This window comes from Rhinoderma darwinii, chromosome 3 (assembly GCF_050947455.1).
Source record: "Rhinoderma darwinii isolate aRhiDar2 chromosome 3, aRhiDar2.hap1, whole genome shotgun sequence".
NCBI lineage: Eukaryota > Metazoa > Chordata > Amphibia > Anura > Rhinodermatidae > Rhinoderma > Rhinoderma darwinii.
This window is the reverse complement of record NC_134689.1, coordinates 34719257-34732184: the sequence shown is the minus strand read 5'-3', so window position 1 is coordinate 34732184 and position 12928 is coordinate 34719257. Positions and strand designations below refer to the sequence as shown.

The 12928-nt window shown below is 40.7% G+C and overlaps 1 protein-coding gene across 1 annotated transcript in view; it reads right to left on the bottom strand.

Annotated features, from left to right (window-relative positions):
- The window catches only part of FCHSD1 (FCH and double SH3 domains 1), a 113826-nt gene that overhangs the window by 5928 nt on the left and 94970 nt on the right, over positions 1–12928 (bottom strand). Inside the window, exons 14-18 of the mRNA XM_075856213.1 lie at positions 12137–12265; positions 10817–10900; positions 9306–9465; positions 6159–6364; positions 133–217 (exon numbers count right to left, since the gene is read on the bottom strand). Coding sequence (XP_075712328.1) covers positions 133–217; positions 6159–6364; positions 9306–9465; positions 10817–10900; positions 12137–12265 — 664 coding nt within the window. The remainder of the gene's footprint in view (positions 1–132; positions 218–6158; positions 6365–9305; positions 9466–10816; positions 10901–12136; positions 12266–12928) is intronic.

Sequence of the window (12928 nt, the reverse complement as noted above, 5' to 3'; positions counted from 1 at the left end):
GTACCCCATAAAAGAGCCAGCCGAGTGCCCCATAACAATGACAGCCTGGTAATACATTTCCCTCCATATTCCTGTGCTGCCCTTTTCTACTGCTACCAATTAGAAGTTAAATGTTCTAAGCTAATAAAATACCTGTGTCGTTAGCGGAGAGTCTTTGGCTGGATGATGGTGAAAGCATGGGAGGTAAGAAGGGAGGGGGAGCTGGAGAAGGTAGTTCCTGCAGAAATAGAGCAACGAAATATTACCACACTGGACTACGAGGGATCAAGAGAGAAGAAACATAATACGACGTGGAAAATGGAGAGCTGGGGCAAAACGGTCATCTCCTGTGTACTTTTACTATTAGCGGTTTTCACGTATATTAGAGTTTTATTTCCAATCTGTACGGTGTGAAAAAAAATGCCCTGTTGTTAACAAGGAAACCGTCAAGATGCAGGTCAGCCACTGCCTATCCATCTATTATTATGTAACTATGTGATAATATGTAGTACGGAGTGTTTCCATGTGTAGACAACAGAACATTGGAAGTGTCAGATTTCCCATGGATACAATTCTGTATTTTCAGTTCCTGCAATTCTGTTAATAACAATTTCATGAGTTTAGAAAAGCAAAGAAAGTGCAAAATCATTATAACAACTTTATTTGCCTAAATGCACTGGAAATACTGCACATTCAATTCCAAATCAAAACAATAACATTTATCCAGTTTGTGTTAATTCTTTACAGAAAGTAAAGAACAGGGAATATTAGGTTGTTCAAAAACATAGCAGTTCCGGCATTTTTCTTTATTACATTTATGAGTTTTTAAACTGAAAAAAACGTTTGAGATTGCACTTTACTGAACTCATATTTCGTGGCAGAACGATGGTTTCTGAGAACTGCTTGACATCGGTGTTGCATGGAGTCGACCAACTTCTGGCCCCTCTGAGCAGGTATTCCAGTCCAGGAAGATTGGACGACGTTCCACAGTTCTGTATTTTTCGGTTTTGCCTCATAAACTGCATTTTTTATGTCACCCCACAAGTTCTCTATGGGATGGAGGTCAGGGGATTGGGCTGCCACTCCATTACCTCAATCCTGTTTGTCTGTAACCAAGATGTTGTTCGCATACTGCTCTGTTTTGGGTCAATGTCGTGTTGAAACACCCATTTCAAGGGCATTTCTTCTTCGGCATAGGGCAACATGATCTCCTCAAGTATTTTAATATATTCAAACTGACCCATGATCACCTGTATGTGAAAATTTGTCTCAACACCATGGTATAAGATACATCCCCATATCATGATTTTTGCAACACCCATTTTTTTTTTTTTTTGGAGCTACCCATTTTCCCCAGTATTTCAGAAAGAAATGCACTATAAACAACATGTGCAACAATTGCCACCATCCGACCTTAAAAAGGGCCAAAATTAACACCTGTTATTCCACAGAATGAAGGACTTCACCTATTTAACTCCTCACTGATATTATTTTGAACAAGTTCTTTTATTTAATGATTTAATTCCTCGGAATGTTTGGCATGCAAGTCCCAATTGTTGGCTCTGTTTTTTTTCTGCTACTTACAGGTAAATTATTTGCTATGTAGAAATATCACTTCTATCGAAAACATTGATTTATCAGGTTAATCATGTTCGGCCTGCTATTTTTTTAACACTACTGTGTATCTATCTATCTATCTATCTATCTATCTATCTATCTATCTATCTATCTATCTATCTATCTATCTATCTATCTACACACACTACCGTTCAAATGTTTGGGGTCACCCAGACAATTTTGTGTTTTCACACTTATATTTATCAAATGAGTTGCAAAATGACTAGAAAATATAGTCGAGACATTGACCAGGTTAGAAAGAATGATTTTTATCTGAAATAATAATTTTCTCCTTCAAACTTTGCTTTCGTCAAAGAATGCTCCATTTGCAGCAATTACAGCATTGCAGACCTTTGGCATTCTAGCTGTTAATTTGCTGAGGTAATCGGGAGAAATTTCACCCCATGCTTCCAGAAGCCCCTCCCACAAGTTGGATTGGCTTGATGGGCACTTCTTGCGTACCATACGGTCAAGCTGCTCCCACAACAGCTCTATGGGGTTGAGATCTGGTGACTGCGCTGGCCACTCCATTACAGATAGAATACCAGCTGCCTGCTTCTTCCCTAAATAGTTCTTGCATAATTTGGAGGTGTGCTTTGGGTCATTGTCCTGTTGTAGGATGAAATTGGCTCCAATCAAGCGCTGTCCACAGGGTATGGCATGGCGCTGCAAAATGGGGTGATAAACTTCCTTATTCAAAATCCCTTTTACCTTGTACAAATCTCCCACTTTACCAGCACCAAAGCAACCCCAGACCATCACATTACCTCCACCATGCTTGACAGATGGCGTCAGGCACTCTTCCAGCATCTTTTCAGTTGTTCTGCGTCTCACAAATGTTCTTCTGTGTGATCCAAACACCTCAAACTTCGATTCGTCTGTCCATAACACTTTTTTCCAATCTTCCTCTGTCCAATGTCTGTGTGCTTTTGCCCATATTAATATTTTGCTTTTATTAGCCAGTCTCAGATATGGCTTTTTCTTTGCCACTCTGCCCTGAAGGCCAGCATCCCGGAGTCGCCTCTTCACTGTAGATGTTGACACTGGCATTTTGCGGGTACTATTTGATGAAGCTGCCAGTTGAGGACCTGTGAGGCATCTATTTCTCAAACTAGAGACTCTAATGTACTGGTCTTGTTGCTCAGTTGTGCAGCGGGGCCTCCCACTTCTCTTTCTACTCTGGTTAGAGCCTGTGTGTGCTGTCCTCTGAAGGGAGCAGTACACACCGTTGTAGGAAATCTTCAGTTTCTTGGCAATTTCTCACATGGAATAGCCTTCATTTCTAAGAACAAGAATAGACTGTCGAGTTTCACATGAAAGCTCTCTTTTTCTAGCCATTTTGAGAGTTTAATCGAACCCACAAATGTAATGCTCCAGATTCTCAACTAGCTCAAAGGAAGGTCAGTTTTATAGCTCCTCTAAACAGAAAAAATGTTTACCGCGGTGCTAACATAATTGCACAAGGGTTTTCAAGTGTTTTCTAATCATCCATTAGCCTTCTAACACAGTTAGCAAACACAATGTACCATTAGAACACTGGAGTGATGGTTGCTGGAAATGGGCCTCTATACACCTATGTAGATATTGCATTAAAAACCAGACGTTTGCAGCTAGAATAGTCATTTAGCACATTAAAAATGTATAGAGTGTATTTCTGATTAATTTAATGTTATCTTCATTGAAAAAAACTGTGCTTTTCTTTCAAAAATAAGGAAATTTCTAAGTGACCCTAAACTTTTGAACGGTAGTGTATATATATATATTTCAATAATCATGTGATCTAAACACTTACATTTAGAATTGTGCAGTACAATTCTCTGAAGCCACCTAGTGGTAGAAATATTTGTTGCAGAATATTACATTTTCTGCCCTGCGTTTCCTTGATATGCCAGAACGAAGGACGCACATAGATTAGGGACAGACAAAGGGACTCTGTGAGAAAAGGAGTCCAGCCCTGGTTGGTCTTATTACTTTTGCAGCTTGGTGCGAGAACATGTGTAAGATTCTCCTCAGAGAAACTAGGAGGTGAGGAACTGGTCACGGAAAGGGCAAAGACTACAAAACAAACACCAGATCCTTCTGTCCGGGGTGAAAAACCCAGCCCCCTCTCTTCTATGAACAACAGAACACAGAAAATATGACAGAACGCCCTGTACTAGATGACAAGGTCACACATCACCTGGATAGCTACAAAACTCCATGTCTATACAGCGTTCAATGTCATTTATCGCTAGGATATGCCACCGTCATCCTTACGATCCTCAGGGGCTACTTAACCCCTTTAGGACCAGCCTATTTTGGGTCTTTAGGACAAAGCATAATTTTTTTTCATTCTAAAAGCCAAACCTTTTTAATTTTTCTGTCGATGTAAGGCTATGTTCACACGGCCTATTTTCAGCCGTTTTTCAGGCCGTAAACGCCCTGAAAAATGGCTAAAAATACGGGGGCTGAACGCCTCCAAACATCTGCCCATTGATTTCAATAGGAAAAACTGTGTTTTGTTCCCACTGGGCGGTTTTTACACGGCCGTTTGTAAAAACGTTGCGTAAAAAAAAAACGCCCCGTCAAAAAGAAGTGCATGTCACTTCTTGAACCTCAATAGAAAAACCGCTCCAAAAACAGCCGTAAAAAAAAAACATCAAAGAATGCTTGATGAATAAAAAACGGCAGAAAAACAGAGGCTGTTTTCCCCAGCCGTTTTTCATTTGCCATGTGAACATACCCTGACTGTATAGGTGCTTGTTTTTGGTGTACATATAGATTATTAACTTTTATTAGATTTTATTTTGGGGGGAATGGAAAAACAATGCCGCCACAGATTTTTGCATTTTAAAATGTACGCTGTTCACCGTGCAACATAAATGACGTGTTACCTTTAGGCCCTGTTCATACTGAAATTCTTGCCGCGGTTTTTGCTGCGGAAAGCGTGGCAAAAAACAGCCGAAATTGCCTCCCATTGATTTCAATAGGAGGTGGAGGCGTTTTTTTCCCACGAGCAAGAAATAATCGCTGGCGGGAAAACTAAGCGACATGCCTATCTTGAGGCGTTTTCCGCCTGAAAAACCCCATTGAAATCAACGGGAGACGGAAAAAAATCATTTTTTTATGCTTTTTTTTGCCCCGATATCGTATGCGTTTGACGCGTTTTTTTTGTAAAAGATCACTCGTGGTTCTTTCGTTGCCTGTTGAAAAAAAGAGGTAAAAAACGTGTCAAAAACACGCGTCAAAAAATGACTGTGGTGCAATGCTACTTTAAAAAAAAAAAAACAGAGCTGATTTTTCCAGGCAGAGTTTTCTGCCTGCAAATAACTCCGAGTGAACAGGGCCTTTTTTATGTTTTACTACTTTTGCATAAATTTCAAGGAAAATAAATAGTTTGTGTCATTGCATTCCAAGAACCAAAGCTTTTTTCCATAAACGTAGCCTTATGTGTTTTTGTGGGACAAGCCTCTTTTTTTTTTTAATAGAACCATTTTGGGGTACCTATAAAATTATTGATTAACTTTTATTATTTTTTGGGGAGGAATGGGGGGAAAAAAAAGCAATTCCACTGTTTTTCATTTTTGTTCTTTTGCCATTCAACATGCAGTAAAAATAATGCATTAACTTTATTATATGGGATATTCTGATCGCGGCTATACCATGTATGTGTATTTTGATTTATTTTTTTTTAACGCTTTTGCAAAATAAAACCACTTTTTATGGAAATAGTTTTATTTTATTTTTAAGTTAAACAATGTTTTTTTTTTCTTTAAGTCTACCTATACTTAAAAAAAAACTTTTCACATGTCAGAAGTTTCGATCGGTGGGGGTCCGAGCACTGAAACCCCCACCGATCACTTAAATGGTGCCGCTTTGTTTCTGCTCGACTTTCCTCAGAGAGCCAAGCGAGAAGTGTACAGACTCACAGGCTTTCTATTGAGCCCGTACACCAGTATATTAAAGCATTTTTGCTTGTCAGTATTAAACTGACAGGCAACCTATTAGTCTGTGCCTTTGTTAGACCCGCAGCTGCCATAACAAATTTATGTATACCGCGATCGCGCCGTGTTGTCGTCTATGGGGAAATAGAGGGAGCTCCCTCCCTCTGTTAAACTCCTTAGATGTTGCGATCACTATTAACTGTGGCATCTAAAGAGTTGAATAGCCGGGATCAGTTATCTCCAATCCCGGCCATTGGATGTTGGCTGTATAGTACCTGTGACACCGGCTGCTGAAGACAGGAGCACAGATTCTGTGCCTGCACCATCATTCTAAGCAATGCAGCACAGCATCCAGGATTTACTTAAATGAAGCGGTGTTGCCGTTCTCTGCACAATGGGTACGAGCGTACGTTGTTTTTCTTCTATGAAGCTGAATAAGTAAGCAAATGTGCCTTTCAGGAATGATGTAAATCTGGGTGACAACCCCTTTGGAAGCTTTAATGGCAGGTGTAATATTTTTCCGAAAACAAGAAGAACAGAATATTTACAACTTGACAAGACAGCAGAACATGAGGAGCCTCAATTACCCGGGATTTCAGTAAACTGCGCATGCCATTGAGGATTTCACGTTAAACTGACCTGCTGAGAGTCTGGATCATCTCCTGTTAATTCTTCAACTACAAGTGAGGGAAAGACTCCAACTCTACCATTGAATTCTCCTTTCCAAAAACCATCATCAATTCCACCTTCTTCTTTACGGATAATTTGGATAATAGATCCTTCAGGAAACGTGAGCTCTTCTTCACTTTGACCTTCATAGTCATAAAGAGCTCTAGCAAGAGACACTGGAAAAAATAATACTGAATCTCAGATAAAAGTATAAAAAACCAGCTTGGGTGAAAGGCGTCTGCCATCTTTGTATGCCTTAAACCCCATGCACATCACTTTTATAGCCTACGTTCAGCGTGTACGGACAGCTCCTGGCATACAAGCTCTTCTATTAGCCCGATGGAGGCCCAAAGAGTGTCCTTTTGATCGGTCAGGCCGGTATATATATATATATTTTTTTATTTTTTATTTTTTTTAAGTAGGGCATAGCGTAGTAAATTACGCCATTTCATCCCGTGCGATCCCGCAAAAAAAAAGAAAAAGAAGGATACACTGCATGTTTGTTTTTTTAACATGGGAGCCTATGGTTAAACTATGCCACTGTATGTCATATGTCACATGCATCGTTTAACGTATATGTCAGGAGCCTTTCATGACATATACATTAGATGGATGCCATAAAAGTCTATGGGTGACGGATGCCTGTTACAGATGCCTAACAGTACCCTCCGTCACCCATAGACTATAATGGTATCCATCGAGCGGATATATCATGAACTATGATGACCCCTTTTCATGACGTATCCGTTAAACAGATACCATTATACCCTGTGGGTGGTGGATGCCACGGTTATCCAAGAAATAGTAGGGAGTGAAACAGCACAGGTCCCGATGAATAGGGTGGTGTCATGCCATCCTGTATTGGACAAACCACAGCCTATCTTCTACAATCCTTTTACCAGTTTGCAGACAACAGCACAGATCTGCAATAGTATCCAATAATGTTTATTGGATACTATTGGAGATATGTGTTGTCCGAACATTGGTGATGGATGCCAAGTTTAGGCCACATGCACACGATGCGTATTATGTGCGGATTTTCCGTGCAAATTTTCCTGTGGCAAATCCAGAGTGTAATAGGGTACCAGCAAAGTAAATGAGATTTCAAGTTCTCATCTAAACATTGCAGAATTTTTCCGCACGTAAATTTACCTGCGGTGTGTATTTTAAACTCCGCAACAAATTGTATCTGACAAGTTTATTTTAAAAAAATGCACCAAAATCCGCATTAAAATGTAAATCCGCACCTAAAATGCATCAAAAACCGTACTATTAGGTGCTTATTTTACCTGCGGAAACACCTGCAGTTTTGAAGCGGATTTTCTGCACCAAATTACGCAACATGTGCGTATAGCCTTAGGCATCCGTCACAGTCGACATTTAACCTGTACATCAAGAGCATTTACCCACGTGTACGCTAAACGTAGGCCAAAATACTTGATGTGAGCAGTGCCATAAAAAGGGGTGGTTTTATAAACATAACCCCTATCCATATGCCCTATTAGCACATAGGAACATCATAGAGGGGTCACCCGCTCTGGACCCCTCCATCAGCCAGAGTAGAGATCTGCTTTGGTGGATATGCCACTTCCATGCACAGTTATTAATTTGAATTGCAGACATGTAATGCTACATTGAACCTTCCCATGACGATCCCCGGCAGTACCTGAAAAATGGTGCTGGCGCAGCAATATCACGAGACTTTGTGTAACCCTAGTTTGGCAGAGAAGTATTTCCCACATAAAGACTAAATTTACTGTAAAACTTTTTGAGCCAGCTGGGTGATTCTGGGACATATTTGACAGGAACGAACTTAGACAAAAGAGCACATATCAAATATTATGAAATATCCTGTGACTATCCAAAAAATGGCTAATATGGCAAAACAAGCTTCCCTTTTAGTGCTGTTATTAGTAAACGTTACTAGAACTGGAGAAGAGAAGGAGCTCAGTTTTGGTATGGTTGAAAACACTCGGCGGTTTCCATCAGCCCCATAGGCATTGGATGGAGCGCATGCTCTTCTTCCGCTTCATTCAAGCTTCTCCTCAGTGCGGAGGCACAGTGAACAGAAACAGGGTGCTCGAGACCCCTGTGGGGGTCTCAGTGGTGGGGTCCACAGCGATCAGGAACTTATCACTTATGCTGTGGATAGGTGATAAATATTTTTTCTTGTAATACCCCTTTAAGAAGGAATAGAGGGGGAGCCCTAGCCCTGAACCCTCAAGAACAGCGAGAGAAGACCCTCGTTCTCGCGATCAGGTGGGGTCCTAGCGGTGAGGCAACCAGCAATCAGACAGATAATAGCGGATTGGTTTTAAATGGGTTGTGCCAGAATCAACAAAGACAGATAAGAATGCGAATTAGCAAGAGACAATGGCAATGGCCGTCATACGGACACATGTATTTCAATGGGGTCGTTCACACGTTGTTTCAACGGAGCGTGTCCTGCGTGTCACGCATCCCTCCATAGACTCTAGTCTATGGAGGAACTCTGACCATGCGTCCTGCACGGGTACACCTCGGATATGAAGATATCCACCTAAAAAGTAAACATTGTCATATAATAGTAAATCACAAGTGAGAACGGTAGCCAAAGTTTTATTTGTAATGTGTTATTTGCCTACATTGGCATTGTCCGCTTTTGTTGCGGCAGCCATTTTTGCAAAATTGACAACAGGAAGTGCAGCGATATCGGTAGTCATTTTCTAATTGGATTCTCAGAAATGGATGAGTACTCTCATTTTGTCAGCATCTTCAATCAATAAGAAATTGACAGTTTTACCATTAATTCTAGAAAAGCTCATTCGAAAGTTACAACCAGCATGGCTGCCCTTCAGGTTGTCAATTTTGGAAAAATGGTCACCACAACTGAATAGATTTCTAGATGTCTAAACAAACATGATTATCAATCTGTGACTACTGATTTAACTTTAGATTCACTAATACAAGGCAATTTTTTAATTTCAGGTGGAAATACTATGTAACAATAAAAGTCTCCATTCGCAAAATCAGAGCTGTGCCTCATGATTCCAGTTTTGTCCACTTTAATACACTGGAATGTGTTGTTATATATTAATTTGATTCCATCCTCTCCAATAAAATACAATTTAGACCTACCTGCAGCATCAGAGCGTTCCAGCTCCAGAATCCCGGAGACCGACTGTGCTCCAGAGAGTCCTTCAATGTGACCAGCACTCAAAGATTCTGAAAGCCTCTGGCTAATGTAAGTAATGTACTTTTCTGGGACGTAACCCACTTGTCCGTTTTTGTTCCGAGCCTTAAGTGAAAATTGGGAAAGTTACAAACTGTTATCCGGAAAGCTTATTAGCAGATAAATGAATTTGATTTCCATTTGTGCAAGGACTGAACTCTCTGTAGTCTTCAGCATTCAAGCGCAAATAATAATTATTATTATTATGCTTTAAAGACAAAGCGTGCCATTTCATAATATCCTTCAAAGATCGCCATAGAAAAGATAAAGGTCACCTTTAAACAAGTAAAATCTAGGAATTTACACAAAAATATATCATTTTGAAACGCATTCACTTCCAGTGAAAAATAAGATCCTAATGTGTAGTAACTTGGTGGACCCTTTTCCTTTAAAGCTCAGTTGTTTGTGCTGCAGACCTCTCCTTCCTACTAATTCACTAGCAGCAAGTTGGTATTGTTACCTTCCATGTTACAGATACTTTGGAGATGAAGCCCGGTCCCGGTCACTGTCTACAAGGCATCTAGCTCACATTACACATGTCACTTTTCCCCCTCCCCTCTGACAATGAAGTGAGAGAGTTGAATCAGTGCTGATGCTGCTGTGATCACAGGACTTTACAGAACGATTTTAATTCTCTGTTTAGGTAAAATATTCAGGTTATTTTAGCTATTTCTATCAACAAGGTGGAAATAAAGGGCTGCAGTAATTCAAGTCTCTTCTTACACTGCCCTATACTAAAATGAATGAAGTGTGCAGTCACAAGTGAATTAAGCTACCATACACACAGAGGTTCAGATCATAAAATATTTTTAAGTGGATTACTGGAGGTATGTTTTAAATGGTTTGATTTTCATAAACCTACAAGCAGGACCTGCTCTAGAATTATGTTGGCTTTAAACAATAGTCATATTGGGCCCCCACTATCTTAGCCTCATAGCATCAATCACCCACCCTCACAGCCTTTACAATGCCAGACACAGTGCCTCCATTACATTGCCAACTACCACAGTGTTTATCTACTTGGCGATGTCCCTTGAGTGACTTCTGCACAGGCCGGGAATGGCTGTGGTTTCCCCAAACACAGTGGATCCCGGCATGAGCCCAGATTTGTCAAGTGCTGGTGCCTTCCCCAAACATACAAGCCAAAGAATTGCATAAACAGAAATTTATTCGAACAGTCTCATCAGGATTACCGCCTGTACAATGATTCAACCAATTTAAATTCCGTAAAATATCCCTGCAAACCTACGAGCATTATAGTTTTATTAACAGCTATGTGTACTTTAACCAAGTAGCAGATGGCAAAGACTGTCAGATAATGGGATAATTCTGCACTAATGTAAAAGCTTGGTATGAATGAAGTCTATGGCTGGTCATAAAAGCATAGATTGGTGAACAATTGGTGATCCAAGCTGACCTTCACCCACTCCTCCACATCTCCATCCTCGATGACCTCCAGTCTTTCGCCTTGAGTGACTGTCAGCTCATCTGCCAGGGAAGCCTTAGGATACAGAAAACAGGAGGTTAATAACTATGACACACTGCTCATTCTCTTCCAACATTTCTTGCCCCGCTGCTCTCATTGACATATTAAAATAAATGCTTTAATTATAAAGAACTCCATAATTTAAATTAAAGAACCCAAAACTTAAGACACGTTCATACTTCATAAGAAAGACCGCAAAATCAACACTTCAGCTCTACAAGACTGCCATGTAAAAAATCTATATGAGCTACAAGGCAATGAGGTAAGTAAAATGGCCGTGCATACGTCTCTATGTAAGCTAATTCTATATATTTTTAGATGAGCTTTTCTTAGAACTCTACGTTGTGCTGTTCCGCTGTTATTCCGCTTAAAAATTTATGAATAATTTGACATCGGCGCTCGTTTGCTCCTGTCACAAGGCGCTATGGATGGGGACGAGCAGTCGTTTCTCCGATCGCTCGTCCCCATACATTATCATCATGTCGGCAGTGCGTCTCCCGTTTGCTCGTTCATCTGCTGATCGCTGCCCTGTTTACATAAACGCTCGTTGCCGATAATTGCCCTGTGTAAAACCCCCTTTAGACACTGTCCTTGCACCCTACATTGTATACGCCAGGGACACTACTATTACCCTAATCGTGTTTGTTTAGGCATATGTTTGTCAAGTATACCTTTTTTTTTACTTGTATTGAACAGTAAAGTTGACTGCATTTGATTACAAATGGATCCAGCAGGAAAAACGTATACCGGGCAGTATATATATTTTCCAATCGGGGTGAATGGCAGACGTATGCAATGGTATAAACATACAGTTGACAACGTCAAGTGCATATGCACCACACTTCAAGCGTGTAAGCCGAAGGGTGAGATCAGGCGTGGCAGAAAACTTCCGCAGCGGCAAAATCCACAGCAAAAAAGGCATGGTGTCATTGAAACTTTGTAGCATTCTCCCAAATCCACAGCCGAAAAATCCACTACATGTGAATTAAGTATTCAAAACCCCACTCACATGTATTGCAATTTCATTTGTCGCAGAATTTCCTCCTGAATCCATGCTAAATATCCGAAAACAAATCTGCCGCATCTGAATATGGCCTTATAGCAATATTTTTTGTTTAATTGTTAACATAATTACATTTCGAATACATATCAATATATAATCAATACAAAGTCGACAAAAAAAGTGGAATCCAGCTTCCTCACGAAAGGGTGTAATGTAATTGGATGCCCCGTACAGCGCACGCAGCCTACCGTGTAGTTATATAGCACATGGCAGGGTGTCGGATACGAGCGGTTGCCACTCAGGCTAAGAGGGGATTCTTCAAATATGTCCCCACCATCATCCATATCCTCAAACTCTGAGAAATCAAAGTCTTCCATCTGAAAAATAGAAAAGACGGCGATAATAAATGTAAATAAGCGCTGCAAGGGATTAAAGAGCACAGCGGGCGACCACAGCTCGTATACAGCAGATTCTCAGCAAAGAAAAGCTCTGTGCTGAATAACAATGATTTTAGTGGGAACCAAACCATTGGGAAAACGCTTCATACGTGAAACTTAGCAGCACTCCGTCCACACTCAACTATGTGCCCTGGAAAGGTAAATACGTGGCTTCAAGCACTTTGTGGGATATTTTAAGGCATTAAAAGGGATTGTCCTATCAGGGACACACTGTCTACCCTAATAGCATATATGGACATCATAGAGAGGGGTCACCCTCTCAGGACCCACTCTATGAGACAAGCAGTGTCCCTTTCTCTGGTGCACTCAGGTGATCCAGGTATGACAGACACTCATCTAAATGGCGGCCACGTAACACTACAGTCTCCCTGAAGCAGCCACTGCAGGTAAATTCTCTGGCTGGCCGGAGCTTATCCCATCAAAATCAGCACTTTGCTGGGGTCTCAGCAAACAGTGAATAAGTCTGAGCTGCAAAACCTGAGGCAGCCCAAATGTGGCGCTGTGTCTGGAAAAAAGCAGCCAATATTTTTCTAATCCCAAACGACACCTTTTAATTGCAAACTTAAACGTCTTTAAAGAGGC